At 40.9% G+C, this 19,493-nt stretch overlaps 3 protein-coding genes across 3 annotated transcripts; all 3 read right to left on the bottom strand.

Moving 5' to 3' along the window:
• Positions 1 to 1,951: 1,951 nt before the first annotated feature.
• LOC118267587 (protein FAM98B) lies at positions 1,952 to 4,272 on the bottom strand. The gene is made up of 2 exons (XM_035581657.2): positions 4,125 to 4,272; positions 1,952 to 2,469 (listed from the first exon to the last, which is right to left on the bottom strand). Exons 1-2 carry the CDS (start codon positions 4,134 to 4,136, stop codon positions 2,074 to 2,076), a joined length of 408 nt encoding a protein of 135 aa, XP_035437550.2. The 5' UTR covers positions 4,137 to 4,272; the 3' UTR covers positions 1,952 to 2,073.
• A 5,880-nt stretch (positions 4,273 to 10,152) lies between these two features.
• LOC118267710 (mucin-4-like) lies at positions 10,153 to 12,200 on the bottom strand. The gene is made up of 2 exons (XM_035581847.2): positions 12,042 to 12,200; positions 10,153 to 11,399 (listed from the first exon to the last, which is right to left on the bottom strand). The coding sequence occupies exons 1-2, from the start codon at positions 12,114 to 12,116 to the stop codon at positions 10,200 to 10,202; spliced, it is 1,275 nt and encodes a 424-aa protein (XP_035437740.2). The 5' UTR covers positions 12,117 to 12,200; the 3' UTR covers positions 10,153 to 10,199.
• A 5,133-nt stretch (positions 12,201 to 17,333) lies between these two features.
• On the bottom strand, positions 17,334 to 18,938 carry LOC118267709 (glycine-rich protein). Its single transcript, XM_035581845.2, has 2 exons — positions 18,771 to 18,938; positions 17,334 to 17,804 (listed from the first exon to the last, which is right to left on the bottom strand). Exons 1-2 carry the CDS (start codon positions 18,780 to 18,782, stop codon positions 17,448 to 17,450), a joined length of 369 nt encoding a protein of 122 aa, XP_035437738.2. The 5' UTR covers positions 18,783 to 18,938; the 3' UTR covers positions 17,334 to 17,447.
• Between the last annotated feature and the right edge of the window lie 555 nt (positions 18,939 to 19,493).

Genomic DNA, 19,493 nt, shown 5'->3' on the forward strand with positions numbered 1-19,493 from the left:
TTCTCATGCGTGAGGGTGCGGGTTCGAAACCTACCAACGGTAAAGTACCAATGTGTTATTTAGACACTACTGACTTACGGCGAAGGAAACATTGTGAGGAAACCTGGACTTATAATTTGTGATTACAAATTTGAAATCGCCAACCCGCATTGAGCAATCGTGATGATTATTGCTCAAACCTTCTCTGTGCGAAAAGAGGCCTTTAGTCAGCAGTGGCCGCTTATAGGTTGTTGATGTGATGTGAGTCAACCTTCACAAAGTACTTAATTATCTTATTTAGCGCTTAGTAATCGCATTGTACCAACATTAATGAGACCTAGGCATAGCATTGTGAATGTGATACATGGCGGCACATCCGCCTGAAGTGTTGCAACACTTGCCCGGCGAGAGCACAGCGGCCATGATTAATTACGAGTATATTAAGATTACCACACGTGGGGCAGTTGCCAAAGTTCCACGCGGATCGAGTGACGGCTCCGTCACTATCACAATACTTTGTGTAGAGCGGCGATACTTCGTAACCAGATGTCGACTGATATGAGAGATAGTTGTAACATGCACTCTAAGTAATGTGCAGTGGTCGGCTACTGACAGCGCTGCAACCAGCGTACATGAAAGAGATCATTTTGTCTGTATGTATGTGTATCATTGATTAGCATAAAAGCTACGTAGGAGCCGGGTCACAGCACTTACTAGAGTTGCGACACTTCCTCGTGCACATAGTGGAGTTATAATGTGCTTAAAATAAAGTGTGTATTATATTAATGAGATCGAATTAAACATGTTGCAAAACAAACTTTGGCGAAACCAATTAATATCAATGACGGCTCCTTTAGCCGAGGATACAACAATAATGCACACAATGCGATGATTTCAATGAATATTTAACGAGTTATATATAGAATATGGATCGGTTAATAAATATTAAATTTAATTTGTTTGTGAAAAACACAGCGACGACTAGTTCGATGCAAATGTATGTAAACACTCGAAGGACTTGCGGTGTCGAAATGTTTTGCTCCGAGTTGTTGAATATTTCCATTTTATGTATTACAATAATGTGATAACATTCTGCGAGTCGTCGTCCTCTGGCACGTATTGCCAAACAACTTCCGAGCGGTGACTGTGTGACGAGTGCCGATACATTGTGGTACACAACAACAGCGCGACCGTTACACATCGAGTGTCGGGTCACTGAGGGCGCCCTTTCCATTTTGGAGAGGAAGTATAGGAAGTAACAAGATGTTACGAAACGCTCGGATTTTGCTTAAATCGATAATTAATTTGGAGGATGTTCTTGTTCCGAGAGGCCGCGACCATCACTCGGCTCGCCACACGCTGCCGTGTTTTTTCACATTCAACGTCGGATTACTTGTTATGTAAATCTGTCGCAGATCTTTGATATAAATGTCAGGATTCAATTTTACTGCTGTCATATTTGACATATTGTATGTTATATAATGTATGATATATATTATATCATGGTATATTTTGGCATTCGCAGTACATCACCCATACAAAACATTTACGTATATGCTTTATTCTTCTATATGTATATCTGAATGCGTCAGACTCAGGAACAGGCTGTTCTCTGATCTAGAACGATTACCTAAAGCTGCAGCACTTTCATCACAAGTGTTATCATTTGATTGCTATTTGTAATTAGACACAAATATCGCGTTCGTGTGAGATCAGCAACAGTTGCGCAGCCGCTGGTCGATCGAAAGTAAATGAACACACACACATGTGAGACATACATTATGTTATATTTGTCACTGAGTCACTTGTTTACAGAGAATGTCAACTAATTAATTGAAGCAATTATTGCGTCGGAGAAATATTGTTTCAATTATAAATTGATGAGTTAATTATTTACAAATATGTCGAGAGGCGCGTGTACGTCGGTCGAGTACTACAGGAGTGACAGAGGAGGGATAATTGAGGAAGATCATTTAGTTTTTATAACAATTTATTTCACAAAATGTATAAATTCGATTAAAAAGCTTCATGTAATCTTATGACATTAAAATAGACTCTGTACTCTGGTTGGCTCAATTTGCTCTGTATTCCTTATTACCATCCTCCCCATCCAGATTTTCCTTTCCAGCCGGAGCCTCCCCATCCGGAACCTCCATTCCAGCCGGATCCGCCGCTCCATCCGGATCCTCCTTGCCATCCTGAGCCACCACCCCATCCAGACCGTCCTTGCCATCCGGATCCGCCTTGCCAGCCAGAACCGCCACCCCATCCAGATCTGCCACCCCATCCGGAGCCACCAGAGTTCCATCCGTAGCCATTACTCCAGCCACCGCCACCACCGTTCCATCCAGACTGCCGTCCGCCCCAGCCCGAGCCGCCCCAGCCGCCACCCCCGCCGCCCCCGTAGGCCACAACCGGGGAGCCCCATCCCCTCTTAACGTGCCCGGCGGACACTACTGCAAGCGCCACCAACAGACTGACCACCGTTACCTGTAGTCACACAAATATAATTATGAACAAAAATCATATAACAGCTAATGGATATTGGTTATTAAACCAGAATTCTATTGTTTTTTACTACAATATAAAGAAAAAGGGTTTATAATGCTACTGAACCATTGTCTTCCATACAAAAGACATCAACGCGTTTCTTAAAGTATTTGTTCTAGGCATGGCATAGTACGGTAAAGCTGTAAAGGTTTTGGGGATTATTTAATATGATTTACATGAAAGAATTAATTAGACCTAAGAATATTTCAGAAAGTAGTATGTCTCCAAAACCTAACGTTCACACATGAGAAGGCGCAAGTGACGTCGACCACAAGACTTGTTATTTCGCTAAGACAAAGTGTGTAATGTTTTTAATTGTAATATGACTATACAGGATAGAACTAGCTACTACATTAACTGACATACATACATGTCTGGCCTGGCTTAGCTCACACTCGGAGTGCTAGTGACGTGTCCTGTGAGTTGCGACATGTCGATGTTGTTCGCGAATTATCTCAAACTGGGTTACACAACCGGCAGCGCATGCGCAGCTGTCAGTACTGCACTACATTACATCTCTACAGTATCGCGACACACACGACGATAATTTGCTCTTTATTTCGTGCATCTTAAACAAATTGCTCATGAACGTCGGACAATTGTCATCGTTGTACACAATGCGCCGCCCCCCGAGGGCAACGACTGCTATATAACCTTATTACATTATGTTTGTTCACGCAATCATCGTTTTAAACTGAATTTATGTAAAGTAAACTGTTTTAGTATCAAATAAAAAAAACATTTGAGGTAGATTTCATAATTTATATGAGACGAGAAGGTTTTACTGGAAACACTTTAGATTGCAGATAACTGTTACAATAAGTGCACGGCGCAGGCGCAGGTTGCAAGATGCACTACATGTTAGAACTTGTGTGTGTGTGTGATGTCGCAACACATTTAATTCATTTAATTACCAGCAAGAGACGCGGTGTCCCAATATGATACAATAACTTCAAAATTTACGACAATTACGAAACGTGCGCATGCGCTCTAGTGCATCGCGAAATAGGAGTGAATCACCGAAATGAGAACATGTGTTAGGAAATAATTCAATAATTGTTCGCCAAATAATTGCCTCTGGATAGAGTTGCAATGTAAGAAATGGGCGCCGACTGATAATTTATAATAATTTCACTTCATATTGCCAAAATTATGAAACATTAAAATGCACCGTGACGATAGTAACTAGTCTCCCTCAATGAGCCGCCATTAATGTCATTGACGTAACATCCCGCTTTATCTTAATTATTGATGGACTTTAAATAACTGTCAGCTTGTTTCAATGTTTGTCGCCGAGTGGCCAGTGAAGGCATCTAATTACGTTGATGTATAAAAGTACTATTTATGTACCGCTTGGGGAAATATGACAAACGATGCCGACTTAACAGGGTCCAATAAAGAGCTTCTGTTACATGAAGAAGTACTAAGATACAAGAAGTAAACAACAAAATGTTTGCAGTACATGACATAACGAGGGATGGAATGTAATGACATATAATTCACACAAAACTTGAAACAATTACATGAACTCGTCTGTAATTACATTTTGTAACAATTAGTATCTAAATTAAAAACCAATGAAATATTAGACTTACTAGGAGCTTCATGTCGTAGTGTTGCAACACTGTACTCGGTATGCATCATCGGATGCATCTTCGTCCTTTTATATGAGCCGCACGCCCATCTCATTACGGATGTAGCCACCCCCCGACTAACCGACATTGTTCCAAACAGTAGAATAACCAGTTCCAAATATATCCGTATTTTCAATCTAACCAAACTATAATTTAATCACATCTGCTCATTTTACAAAATTATTAAACTCCAATCTTGGTTCAGTTCAACACCTACCGCTGGTTTTGTATGGACGTGCCATGTATTGTGCTTTAGTTAGGCAGCGATGTACAGCGCTCCGGCAGGCGGCGTATGTACGTCGAGGCTGGCTGTGCGATGCGCTGCTGGCATCGATAGTTGAAGGCGAGCAGCTCCTCGCACTGGGTCACTGACTCGCGCAGGACCACTGCACTAAACTAAATATTCAATAGCAACCACACTTGATGTGACATGTACTACGTCTTTGAAATAAAATACCATATATTGTCCATCGAGCAGCCGAATGTTTAGTTTGTGCGAGTTACACTTCATTGATTGGAGTTCTTAAACATGATAACATAACATAGGAGAGACTGGCTGCACTACGGGACTACAAACTGCGCAGGCGCATGTACATTTCTTTACGTTTTATTAAAAAAGATATAGCACCCATGTCTTGAACATTACCAAGCCTCGACCTGCAATGAATGTGAACGCGATGTAAAAACTACAGTTACAGTACTTTCAGGCAGAAGAGTGACTGCAGTATAGTCATTATTGTTGACTGCTGTGTGACTAGTGACCACATTGGCCATACACCCGAAGGCATGGCTCCCTCACCTCCGTCGACCTACTTGTGTTTCCCTTGAACATCGACCGTCGCTGGCTTCAAGGCTGGTCCACATCTCAATTTATTGTTTACTCATCCATCGGCCGGACCTCGGTGTGTGTATGTGGTGCAGATTGCGATTACTGCGATTGCTTATTGTCTTTTTTTTACCTTTCAAAAGTAGCAACACTTGGTGGGTGTATTGCACACTGCGTGGAATAATATTAATACAAGTTGTTACTGAAATACATGCAAGTGATAGGTACGTATGTATTAGATGTCAGTTACATATTACATGGATTTTACAACTTTTATCTTTTGGAGAGTGTAGTATTCCTTATTCACTAAAATAACCACGATGGTCACCATCAGAACCCACAAGAGGCTTCAGTTCCTTGTCTCAAATAATAATAGAGGTATGAAACCAAAGTAGTACCGTGATGGTTATACCGGTGACTAGCTGCCGATACATTAGCCTTTGTTCCGTAAGGCCGGCAGACCCCGGGCGATGAGTTATTGGCAGACTAATCACGAGTGACAGAATACAGCGCAACTTGATGTATTACTGTAATAAATTATATGCACGTCTATATGATGCTGTTTTGAATTAATTATTGTGATTGGTTCATTGTGTCTGACAACCAAATATCAATATAATACAATAAAACTCTAACTTAAGTGTGTTCAATTTTTTTTTATAAATACTTAGTTTGCAAAATACTAATGTCATCTAGATTTGAATCTACGTCATGTGTTTTTTTAAACATGTAATAATATTGATGAGCTCGGCGGAGGCGGACAATTTAAATAAAATATAACGACATAGGAAATGACCTAAAGTGCAAACATGTATTTATATACATATACTTGATGATACTTGTATATAATTAAACATCAAGTAGGTGTTTTTGTGAAATAATTTAGATAATATTGAAGCGAATTATACATTTTTTTATGGATGATCTTAATATCGACATTTGTATGCAAGGTTATTTAATTTGGCAAAAAGTATCCGGAATCAATACGAAGGTACAGTAGATCGCGTAATTCATAAATTATATACTAATAAGTAAGCGTAAGGCCAACTGGTGGTCTGCGGTCAGCCGTCGCTGGCGCATCTCCGGCCGTCACTCCTGCGCATGCGCGGCTCGTGACGCGTGGGCGGTGGCTCGGCAGCGAGCAGCAGCAGGTTCACTTCCTACATCTGTAATATAGTTCCCTTTGAACTGTACTTTGGGTCAACAATACACTGTTGATGTTTTACTGGGCAAGTAACTGTATGAAATGTACATAACTATTTACGCATCATAATGTCCACCTGTGCAGTGCTCGAATCCAATCGGCATTTTGTTATTTTATTTTTATTTCTTTATTTTTTGACATCATATTCCATCGTTAATTTCAACAAAACTTCTGAGTTCCGTTACATCGTACACTGCGCAGACTCGCACTTGTCAGGTCGGCGCGGGCGCAGCGTACAGTGCAACGTTATTGCGTTAGCGTTAATGAATGGCCGGTGAATATTATTATGTGCAAATTGTGGTCATTATGTATGTTAGGCCACCTCGGTAGTTAGCGCGATGTTCAACAAAACATAATACAATTAAAATACATCTAAACAGAATCTACCACAAAACCAGTTATCGGCCATAATAACAAATCATTTGCATTTTAGTAGTTATGTAGTTACATACACACACCCACTTAATATAGCTATTAAGAGTTATATGTAATAGAGGGGAGTCTGGTACTATTTACAAATATAATTTAATTTAATTTCATAATAAGAGAATTGCTGAAAACATTACAACCCTTTTAGGGGCATTCATTTAAAGACCCAATAACACAGGGTAAACCGAGGACTCGAGTTTGATCCGTGGATAAAAAACTTTTCATTGACATTTAGTATTGAATAATGTGTAAACTTATCTGAGTGCAAATAAATAAGGTAGTGAAAAGAACTTCATTCGATTTAACTTCTATTGTGGATGGGGAGGACAATGTTAACACAGCCTCTATTGACTGAATAGCCTCTGTAGTCAGTAGCCAGTTGTTTCTTCAACGCATTCATTATTGGTGCCAAATCTCTGCTGGTCAATGCCAAGATGTGGCAAGCACAATGACTAACTGTTTTATTTATTCAAACATCTCAATAAAATTATTGATCTAGTCGAGAATTATGAATTATGGAGCCGGAGCTCTGGCCCGAGATATATTGCAGCTGTCGGCCGCTCTGCCTAAACATTGGCAACCCGGCCGTTGTGTTCACATCGCAATAAATATCAAGGCGAGTGCGGCGGACGCGCGGTGGCTGTCGCTTCCTGTTCGCAGGTTCGATGTTGGTGCTGTAACATGTCCGACACGACCTCCATAAACTATAGGATTATGTTCAATCAATGATGGCCTTATGTTTACAAAATGAGATAAACACAGATTAGTCTAAATCTTGGTGCAGATAATAAGCAAGAATATTATGAACATAGTCGAACAATCTCCTATATTGTATGAATTTATACTCGTATATGTCAAGTTATTAGTCGAAAATTGCGCATATTTAATTATACGCTTGGTATACATAAATTAATGAAATGTCGATACATTTATGAGCACGTGTACTAATACGATTACAATCGTACCGTACGTTCCATCATAAGCGAACTAAATACAAGTTTCTGTTGTTAATTAAATAGGAATTAGAAACTGAGATTGATGTTACTTTGTAAGTGGACTACTAGTTAACAAATTACTTAAAACTTTACGTAACTGACTAACTGTAGATGAGGTCTCAGAGGCTGCGGAGTGAGTTCGCAATCACTCCCTGTATGTTCGTGCAGTATTGTGTACAGGACCCTCATTATGAGCTGATATGGAGTATTGGCAAGCTGTAGCTAAATGGGCAGCTGACGTATATGGCGGGAGACGAAACTGTATGCAAAGTGCGACGACGGTGAGTATTGTAGGGTTATTTGGGCAGTAAGATAGTTTAGGTGTGAAGTAACTCGCGCCTGCTTGCGATGTACCTCACTGGCTGCGTGTGAATGCGGCGAGATGTTTCTCTTGACACGTATTCCACACAATAATTCGGACGACTCTCCGCAGAAGGACATGCGGGTTTTCCCTAAACGCAACGACTGCTCAAGGTTTGTCTGCAACATAAATACGGACATTAGACTACATAAGTAGTCGAACTTTGTAACCGAGCGTTACGTTGTTATTACTTCTGAGTCGAGGTGATGTGATATAAGGACGTTTACATTCTGTATACCTATACTTTTTCTTCTAACTCGCTCTGTACTGCAAATTAGCACATTTTCATCAGTCATCACATCTCGATGAGACAAAAGACAGAAGAATTCGGGCAAACATTTAGCATTCATGGCCGCTCAAAATAGATAAAACAAGATATATTATGATAATTATAATTAAGATAAACGAATACATTTATGATAATATGTATGCACATATTAAGCGCAATAATTTAGAATTCGAGATAATATGGCTTCGCTGCGGTAACAATAATATTTTGCAGATGAGATAGTTTTTCCTGTCGACTTATTAAAGTAGCGCAACATAATATTTGTAACGTCATTACTCGAAGGGTTAAGGTTTCAGTGTGTTACGTATGGGTCTCGTGTTATAGTTGGCAAGGTTCTTGTTATACATACATTAATTAAGCACAAATTTGCAAATATAATATTTGTTGTTAAGTCATGCTTACTAATAACTACCAGTTAGTCTGCATGTTACATCTGCGTAACACTTAATTTGTTTTAGTTAAAAAGAAAAAGTATCATCAGCCAGTGGATAGAGGACCCGTAGCGACATCTAGTGTAGCGGCAGCACTGAGGACCAAACCAGTAAAGGTTATACTGATTTAAAGCTTTTTGCCAATCTTTCTACACGTGCAGTGTTCGGACCAATTCTGCGCAGATATTGTGATCTGCGTGTCCAATATGAATGCGTTCAGGATGCTGTTGGGACACGCGTGGCGATGTAGTGCGTCTGCTACGTTTGTTGGGGCGCACACAGATGTATTTTACGCCCTCATGAGGGAAATGAGCGCGTCCATGAGCGGAGACTGCGCGCCGCCACCAACAGAGTCCTGAGGGTATTCTAAGATCGATGGTATTGCCATCAGCTTCGCCAATGGGTGAAAATGCACACTTTATACATGAATTACTACCGTACTACACTAGTTTTTAAGTAATTTTTGTATACTATGACAGTTTGTCCGAAATAAAGGATTCGAATTGAATTGAATTATTATTATTTTCCATAGTGTACGTGATTTATCTTATCAATAAATGAGTGAATGTAAATAGATACACATTAATATTTTAATTTCATAATTGTTTCCTTCCGTAGAATACCGAAATATGCCGTCCTTGTACAGTCACCATCTTGCGAATGAGATATCTTTAATGAGAAACAAATGTTTATGTTTGTAAAGTAGATGATTCATTGGTATCTAGATTATTCTATTTTTGCTTAATTAATCTCGACTTCGAGGACATATTACTCTACACATGTTCAATATTATGAATATTTTAATTATTTTAGTTTCATATTAAGCTGATTAAAATTCATATCATATAATTATTAAAATAAGATGGTGTACTATGTAATAGACGTTAAGATGTATACCAAATTGCTAACAGGATATCGACTGTAATATAGGCCCACAGAATCATTGCATGTATAAAGCTGCCAAGACGAGAGCATATGTATACTGTCATAAAGAAACTAGATGTCATGTAAAGCCAAGTTCCTAAACTTACATGTCCAGCCTTAAATATAGACACTGATACACCTGCGGGATTACGCTGCTCCGCGCTACGAGCTACATCTGTAGTGTTTCGCCGTAACTTACACTGTATATTAGTTTGGTAATTATTGTTTTGGGATGTAGGATTAGACTGACTACCTCGTTGGTCGAGTAGTAGCAAGTGCGACAGCCGAACAAGAGGTCTATTTTCGTCCCGGAGGTCAGGCAATTTATTATTGTTTTTTTTTTTCAGTACGGTCAATAGCACAGTTTGAAATTAAACCCGGTGTATGGCAATAGGCGAACTCTCTAATACATATAACTAATAACATAGTTGAGGAAAAGTGGATGAACATTCAATAATAATATCTATCATTATGTGCCATTAGCTGTACATGAGGTTTGATCGTAGTAGTCAAGAAATAATACACATAGAGGCGGTCCGCATTCGTTTTATTGTGTCATATTGGGAGCAGTCGTCGTTCACCACCAGCCGGACGCGTACCGGGGAGGGGCCTTGATCACTTTGATGATGACAGGCGCTGCCGACGCGTGGTGCCCGTGGTGCTCGTGGTGGCTGTGCAGGGACGAGTGGCTGGAGTAGTGCGGGGCGGAGTGCACGGAGTGGGACGGAGCGATGTGACTGACGTGGATGGGAGTTGCATGGCTAGCGTAGTGGGAGCCGGAGTGGCTTAACCTGAGGGGGGCGGAGTGGCTTAACCTGAGGGGGGCAGAGTGGCTCACACTGAGGGGAACAGAGTGGCTCACACTGAGGGGAGCAGAGTAGCTGGAACTAAGTGGGGCAGAGTGACTCAAGCTAAGGGGAGCAGAGTGGCTTAAACTGAGGGGAGCAGAGTGGCTTAAACTGAGAGGAGCGGAGTGGCTTAAACTGAGAGGAGCTGAATGGCTAAGGCTAAGAGGAGTGGAGTGGCTTAGGCTGAGGGGAGCAGAATAACTTGAACTGAGGGGAGCAGAGTGGCTCAAGCTAAGGGGAGCAGAGTGGCTCAAGCTAAGGGGAGCAGAGTGGCTTACGCTGAGGGGTGCAGAGTGGCTTAAGCTAAGGGGAGCAGAGTGGCTTAGGCTAAGGGGAGCAGAATAACTTGAACTGAGGGGAGCAGAGTGGCTCAAGCTAAGGGGAGCAGAGTGGCTTACGCTGAGGGGTGCAGAAAGTATGGGAGCATGCTCTAGATGTAAAGGTTCAGCTTCAATAATGGGCGCAGAGAGTAGTGCTGGGGAGTGGTCGTAGCTGGACAGTGGGGCCGAATGTAGGCTAGAGTGGGAGTGCAGCGGCTCAGCGTAGGAATACAGAGGAGCAGAATGTAATGTAGGTGACTCTAGGATTGGGGCGGAGTGTAGGGAGTGGGAGCTCAGCAGAGGTGCCGAGTGGTGCACGTGTTCACTGTGCAGGGGCTCTACGTGCAGCGGGGCAGCGAGCACGGGGGCAGCGTGCACGGGGGCGGCGTGCACCACGACCGGGTGCGAGTGTGCGGGCGGCGCGTGCGAGTGGTGCGAGGAATGCGAGGAATGCGGGGCTTTGTGCGAGCTGTGCGAGTGGCTCGAACTAGAGTGCGAGCCCTTTGACAGCAGGCTGCTGAGCCCGCCCAGCAGACCACCCGGCTCACCGAAGATGCCACGTTTCTCCCGCGATGCTGACGTGCTCACTATCAGCAGCAACGTGCACGCCTGGAAAACAATACAAACGTCTCGTGTCAACAACATGCATCGATATATTATTTATCATCAGCTGCAATCACTAGCAATCAGCTGATGTATTCCGTGTGTCAGGCGGAGGCTACACAACTCGTTATAGATGATAATATAGTCACTCAGGTAGCAGGCGCTGGGTGACCCCCAACCAATACATAAAGATGCCATGTCTTCGCATAAATTAAGTGATTTCGTAATAACGGATTTATATCAAACTTAATCTCGTTTCACAAATAAATCATAATAATATTCACATTATATTTAGCAATCCGATTAGCTGTGTAATGCAATTATTCAATTAACTGATCTCCGTAAATAGAACATGACCAACATTGGAAGCGATCGATGAACAACAAGTTGTGCATAATGTGAGAATGTTCAGACAACATTCATGTTGCAGTGCTACACAGTAACTTGTGTCTGGGCACCAGTTACCACACTGTCTACTGCCTAGCTTAGTGAACACTGAATCACAGAACAAGTACGCAGACGCTACACAAACACTTCGAGTGGAGATCTGTTGTATAGATACTGAGCAACAGTCACTTCTTGGCACCGGGACACAGGTACAACGTAATTGTCACACGCATAGAACAAGGGAACAAATGCTTTACTCACAAACAGTTTCATGGTGAGTGCGTGTGAGGTCGGCGGCAACAGAGGTTTGTCACACACCATGGGGACCCGCCGCATATATACCGATACTTGATTAATTTGAATGTTGCGTAAACTGCCCTCCGAACTGATGAAACGTCTCCAAAGGTATTCTTACGTAACAGTTATAATTTAACCAAAACATATATCATTAGTCCATTCCAATAAACATAGTTATGAATAGCTGATGAGCCGATTATTCCGCAGCGCGTAGTATGCGCGCGGCCGTGGCATCGCTACGCGTTGTGATGAACTTGGCGAACCCATTTTTGGGCATTAATGCATTACGTGTGGAATGATACCAGTGAGTCTACCTACACTCGTCTTTGTCATTTCGTGAGGTTTCTCATACATACATACATACATAACCTCACGCCTGGCTCCCATGGGGATAGGCAGAGACAATGGAATGCCAATTGCCACGGTTCTTACACACTTCTTTCTTTTCATCAATAGTCATTAGTCTTTCTACGCATGCTCGTCAGTTAAAGGTACTTTTAATTTGGCCCTTCTTAAATATATGGCCAATCTGGTCGCTATATGTCCGTCTAGGGCGCCCTCTACCGACGGCCCCACTCATATTCGCCTTATATACTTCTTTCGTAAATCTGCTTTCATCCATCCTTTCTACATGTCCAATGTAGGTTCCTCACTACATATATAATGCAATAGTAACAGTTACCTGTGTACTACAAGTATATGAAAATAGATGACTTGGTTATTGCAAAGAAAGTATTCATTCGTGGTTGGTATGTGTTCTTAGACAAACGGTTAAAAGTAATTCATGACTTGTGAGAATCAGATTTGCAAAGACGTAACAATTCAACAAATCATCAGTTACGTGAGCACTACGAGGTGAACAATACCGCGCACGTGTCGCGCTGCTCGCCTCGCACGGGTTCGATTTCTTCGTACAACTGTGTCAAAAACTGTGTCAAAAAAGCCATTCAAAGTTCTCACCGTTATCTCATAAACTTACATTTTACGTTTAAGGTTATTCAATCAAGTGGACCTCGCGAAAGTGTGTCCGTAAAATTACTGTTGATCTACAACAGCGGCCATACGATTATATAGATATAAGGTACAAAATTGTGCACAACGTGCCTACCGAACTGTCTAATCCCAAAAGATAAAACAATGCCTATTAGTCATTATGCCTATATTTTTTTAGATCAATTGGTCAAAGTCAAAATTATTTATTGCAAATAGACCGAGAAGGCACTTTTGAACGTTAAAGTAAATATTATAGAATATAAAAAAAAAAACAAAATGTCTATCTGTTTGGTATAAAACTCAACTGATTACGCACCTATAGATCTTAAACTGAATAACAAGCAGTAAGTATTTAGGTTGCGCCTGACATAAATGTACGAGCCATACACACAACTGCTTTTTAATATCAACATAAGTTTAGGCGTTACATTATGGTATTATATGTATAGAACATGTATAGAACCGAATTATACTAACATAATGAATATGTTACATGTACATGTACCGCAGGGGTAGGCAGAGTAGATGTAAATTATTTTTTATAATATGTACTTAAATTTACTTCACTAGCGGCTAGTTAAGTATACGACTCGAGTAATATAAGAGGTGAGCTTTATTGTACTTCTTAGCGACTTCACCCGCTGTCCCATAGGATAAAAAGTATCCTGTGTTATTCAAGACTATATTCTATACCTCTTCCAAACATCTCGATTCCTTCAATCGTTTTGATGTGAAGAAGTAACAAACAAATAAACATACATACAAACTTTTGCCTTTATAAATTAATTAGGGTTGGTTGGGCACATTCTCCAACCTTCTTATATTTTTGCTGAAAAATACATAAAAGAATAGAAAATCTAAACAATTAACGTTTCAACTCGGAATCGTACTCAGTACCCAAGATACACTGCTAGCAAGCCGCGTTAGTATAATGATTCTATCATATACGTTGTCTATAGAAATTTAACAAGCAAGCCGGTGTCAAAAAGTATATAGTATTTGCAAACGAACAGGCGTTATAGTTTAAAGAATATACGCAACAACTTTACTATAAAGAATTTTATGCTAACTGCATTAATTTAAAGAGATATTTGAAAAAGCCCATTAGGTATATAGGCTTAAGAAGATACACACTCTTAAAACTCTTAAAATTGTGTGACCACTGGTTTGTGAGCTAAAGGAGTACGGTATGTAAGGATCGCACTGGTAGAAACTCCATTGTTTCTGCCTGTGACATCGGCATAAAGCATTGAATGTTCGTAGTTTCCAAACTGACACAGGGTGGTCCCTACTTAATCGATTCAGTTTCATATAAAATTTTAATTATGAGTTGACATTGAAATTTTAATGAGTAAATAAATTAATGATGTTGTTGACATATTTCGTAAATGGTATAAAATAATAATGTCAAACAACATTGAACTAATTCAAGACGTATCGAAGATGGCCCTTCAGCCCCCCCTCCCCCACCCCACACTAAATGTATGCCAGTAACCTTACACTTCTACTTAGAATATAATTAAGTCAACTAACTAACTCTAACAAAACGATGTTTAACTGATCTTAATGAAATAATGTCAATCAATGTTTGGCATAGTCTTGTCTAAGATCGATGCAGAATTTTGGATTAATTTTGGCTTTAAAGAGACTCCTCGCAAATGACGATATCAGAATACCTGTTAGGTTTAAAGTGAATTTCTCTTTGTTCCTCTCCTGCTATGTTGTATACAACTATGTCAAGAGTGATACACAGTAAACTTCTCAATAACTACAGGAGCAGGTGGTAGTGGCGACATGTGAGATGTGACACACACCACTATGTAGATGTGATATATATGTAATGTATGTTGCAACTATGTATGAGTGAAATGGAGCAAGTTGTTGCAACACTGTGCCCATTCCAGACGATCCTGCCGACTGCTGTATGTGTCTGATGATTTATATGACAACTAGAAACCAGTATGTAATTATGTAACACAGTATGTGCGATGTAGTAATTCAATAAAGAGTAAATAAACTTTTTAATAATGTGAAAGTGCGGGAATTTTCTTTAGGTTAACTAAGGTATCACATTTTCTTTAGTACGGATTACAGTGCCTAAACTACTAAGTATAGTCTGAATACTACGAGTATCTACAGTGGTTACGTAGTTTTAGTTCTAATTCATCGTAGTCAACACTTCCACTTAAACTTTATTTACACCAGGAGTCGAACCCGTGAACCTCAGGGCAGCTGGTCGCTTAACCATAGCGACAGCTTATTTGTCTTACTACCGGAGTGCGAGTAGGTGAGTTATGAAACACGTGTGGCGGCGGCCGCCATAACCCGATACTCTATACTCGCAGCTAGAGACCGGACCGCGCCCTCGCGGGAACTATCCGGGTCACGCAGAACCAGTCCAGCTACTGCGGTGGGAACTAGGAAGTATATCGCCCATATATATATATTAATATCGCCTATATCGCCCATATATATTCGTCACACTGCGCACTGTTAGATACTGCACTCTGGGACGTAATACTATGTAGTTGTTATAGTGCAGCACCGAGATTATTAATTACATTTTAACCACATTTCTCTTACTTGGCCAGTTGGCCCGGTAAGAGCCTTAGCTTGACAGAAATAAAATATTGCGTACTAATACTTTCCTTAATACACAGTAGGTCTCCGATTCTAGTTTACCCAATGACCCGCCCTAACAGCTAGTAAGGGAGGTAGGGGAGGGATGGGCACTTTTTCACAATTTAATGCATAAAAAGTCAGATTTTGTAGACAATCTACATTTATTGCCACTTCCTATTGCTCCATACTTTTGGCTAGATATCTTATAAAGAACTTTCTTATAATAATAATCAGTCTCCTAATTAGGAGGTAATTAAAAAATTAAGTCAAAAGTGCCCAAGGCTCCCTATGGTAGGGAGATATGGGCACACCCGGTGGGAGGCTTGGGCATGGCCTGTAAAACACTTAACATCTATAATAGACTCCAAAAACAAACGTAATAACAACAAAAAAAAACATCTTAAATATATGACGACTTATCTTAAATTAGTTATAACCCGTAAAGGCTTATATTTATATTTATCAGCTGTTGGTTTTATTTTTGATCCTTTTAATACCTCTTCTATGGCTCGTAATATCAAATCTTTGGGAATTTCTCGTCATAAACCTTTCTTTTTGAATCTTTCTGTAATTTAAAATATTTCAAATAGTTTAATTAAAGCAGGTAATTATAATTTTCAAAAGACCTCCTGTACGCAATATAAAGAAGAGAGCATTGGACATGCCCAAACCTCCCTCACATCCGAATGCCCATTGCTCCCTCTGTACACATTTTCAACACAATTTACCGGCATTTTTTTTTGTTTAGGTATTGAAACGTGAATTTTAGTTTAATTTATTAGTTAGTAAATATACAATAGATATATAATAAAAAATACACATACCTTTCGTTACTTTTCTCTGTATTAAGATCCGAATCCACAACAAAATATTTACTTTTACGAGCGCATAATCTTCAAATGTGTTTGTGTTTAACAACTGACGGAAATAACAGATATTCTATGGATGAACAGTTTTGCCAGACGGTAAAGTAAACTACCAAATTAAGAAAAAGAAAAACCTGTGACAGGATCAGAATAAAAGGGGGTGCCCATGTCTCCCGACTGCCCATCCCTCCCCTACCTCCCCTACTACTAAGTACTACTACGCTCAATGAACGCGCGGCGACTTGTTTCGCAAACTTCCGAGCGTCGTCGCGGCGTCGCTAGCCGCTTCCGGTTGCGACACGCCATCTACCGGCGAATACATGAATAATTAGCCTGCTACTGAGGGAAATACATAATTTGTTGGTAATGCGGGATTGAGGACATCGGGCCAGCGATCACACAGCGGCGGAAGTGTTGCCCTGTCCTCCTCACCTCACTATCTAGCAAAGCTCGCAGTGTACGGCAATGTATAATGTAGTATGTATGTGTGTCCCTTATATACTTAGCTCTTACACAGCACTGTGTTACGCCATATCACTAGATCTAGGGCGTTGAAGTTGTTATAGAATAAGAAAACAAATAAATCGATTCCTAGAATTGTACCCACACCTGTCGCCGGTACTACAGAATACTACCGGCACTATGTTTACTACGCTAGCTAGAAAATTGCAATTTCTTAACGACACTTTCTTTACATTTCACAAATAATTATAAATTAATTTAATATGTTGTTGTTTTTTGTTAATAGTTCAATAAAAATAATGAAACCACAGAATCACACCAGAAACATTTATTGATAAGTAATAATTTTGCGTCAATTCACCCACCAGGCAGACTTAGTAATTTGGCACTAAAGGTACATTCACAGAGACTTATGTTAGGCGCGGGCTCAATGCCAGCCGTGGCCGAGCCCCAGCAGCGGCGCGCCGTAGTGGCCGGCGAGCAGCGGGGCGGAGTACCCGTGCGACACGACGGGCGCGGACGCTATCACGCCGTGCCCGAGCCCCAGGCCGTAGCCGTGGCCCAGCCCGCCGTAGCCTCCGTAGCCGCCGAACCCGTACCCGTGGCTGATGATGGGCGCGCTGTGGCTGACGATGGGCGCGCTGTGCGAGTACAGGCCGAGCCCGTGCCCGTAGTACCCGTGCCCGAAGCCGCCGCCGTACCCGAGGCCCAGCAAGCCGCGCTTCTCGTTCTTCTTCTCCTCGGCAGCGGACGCGAGGGCCGCGACCAGCAGGACGACGCACAGCTGTAACAACACACATCTCGCATCGATACTGCAGCACTACTATACTATACTAATTAATTGATTGGATCTGAGGATAGACTACAGGCGTCACGGTCGTGTATTTTTGTGAATAGAACACCAGACAAAAATTAATTTCAATTTCATACCTCGTGACCATTGCATTACATAAAAGCGGCTGAACCAAATTCGCTAATTGTTCTCTGTTTTGTTGGTTGTGGTCAAAAGAAGTCAAGCACTTCTAAGGAACAATTTTGAAAAAAGTCGGTTGAATATAAACAACATTATCGATGATTGTCTAAAAAATGATTTTATGAAAGAAAGACAATGGAAAAGGTGGGACGAAGCTGGGACGACCATTCGTGATATAAATAAATCATTAATTAGCAGTATCAGATGATGTATCGCTGATATTTCCAGCGGCGGCGGGCGTGTGAACCTCAGCGCCGGCCGGTCGGGTTCCCATCACGCCGGCATTAGCACGGGTCGTGCAGACTCCGAGCCGCGGCCGCGCCGGGCGCTAAATGTCGCGGCGTGTCTGCTGCAGCACGCCATCGCCAGCGCCGCGGTATTGTGTCAATCCGGACAATTACCACGGTTACCTCCTTATTATTAATCAGATAATTTGTAATCTATTTCGGTTTTTTCTTCAGACAGGATTAAATTAAGACATGAGATATTTTGAGATTGTTAGGAATTTGAATAAAAATAACATTCGACTTATGTGTTTAGTAAATGATAAAATGTGTTCAAAAGCTTAGTTAGCAAATTCTAAAGGCTTTTTGAAGATTACATAACTACAAATAAAATACTTTTACTACAATTAACTACTACGTTATCATAATTCAGTTGGACAGATTTAAGGGACTATACAATTTTACCATGAATCTTATAAAAGTAAATTCTTAAATTAATAACTTAATTATTATCTTAAAATTAATAAAAAAAAGAAAATAGTGTGCAACTCACAGCAGCCTTCATGTTATCAATGTGTTGGTTGGACAAGCACTAGTCCTGCGCCGGCGCCTGCGCACCTTATAACGTCCTGCCCGGCCTCGTACCACGACACTGTTGCACTTTCCGAAACCCCTCGAGCACCCCCTACCACGACACAGTAGCCACCTACCTAGCACCTACCTAGTGCCTACCTAGCACACCTTACATACACGTACATAGGCGACTTCTATACTAACCCGATTGTACTGACTTATGAGGAAAATTATGTGCTTTACTTTAGCCAGCTGGATTGGTCCTAAGTAATACTAAAATGTTGTTCTTGTTAGTAAAAAAAATCTTCTCATTAATTATGGTGAAGTTAGGTTATGGTTTTAGTTTGGAAAAACTTTTTTAACTGGAGCGACCAGGCTAGACTCCAGTTTTAGCAGCCTAATTGATAAAAATGTTGCAATCCGGGAACTTACGAGTATTAACAATTTTTGTCAGTAGACAAGGGATTAAAAGTTTTGGCGTAACATTCATGTTTAAGTAGAAAGAGTCAGCCAAACAAAAGTTAGATATGAGTTACCAACTCTGTCAAAAGTGTGGCTCATAGTGCAACATGTGGTAATGTAATTAGCAGCTGTAAGAGATTCACAGAATAAGGCGTTTCTTTATTAGAGTAACCGCGCCAATACATTATATCCACTAGAAGTGTTACACTTATTGCGTTGAGTGATCGAGGTTTCAGTACAT

Source organism: Spodoptera frugiperda, chromosome 6 (genome assembly GCF_023101765.2).
Source record: "Spodoptera frugiperda isolate SF20-4 chromosome 6, AGI-APGP_CSIRO_Sfru_2.0, whole genome shotgun sequence".
In the NCBI taxonomy this organism is placed as follows: Eukaryota; Metazoa; Arthropoda; class Insecta; order Lepidoptera; family Noctuidae; genus Spodoptera; species Spodoptera frugiperda.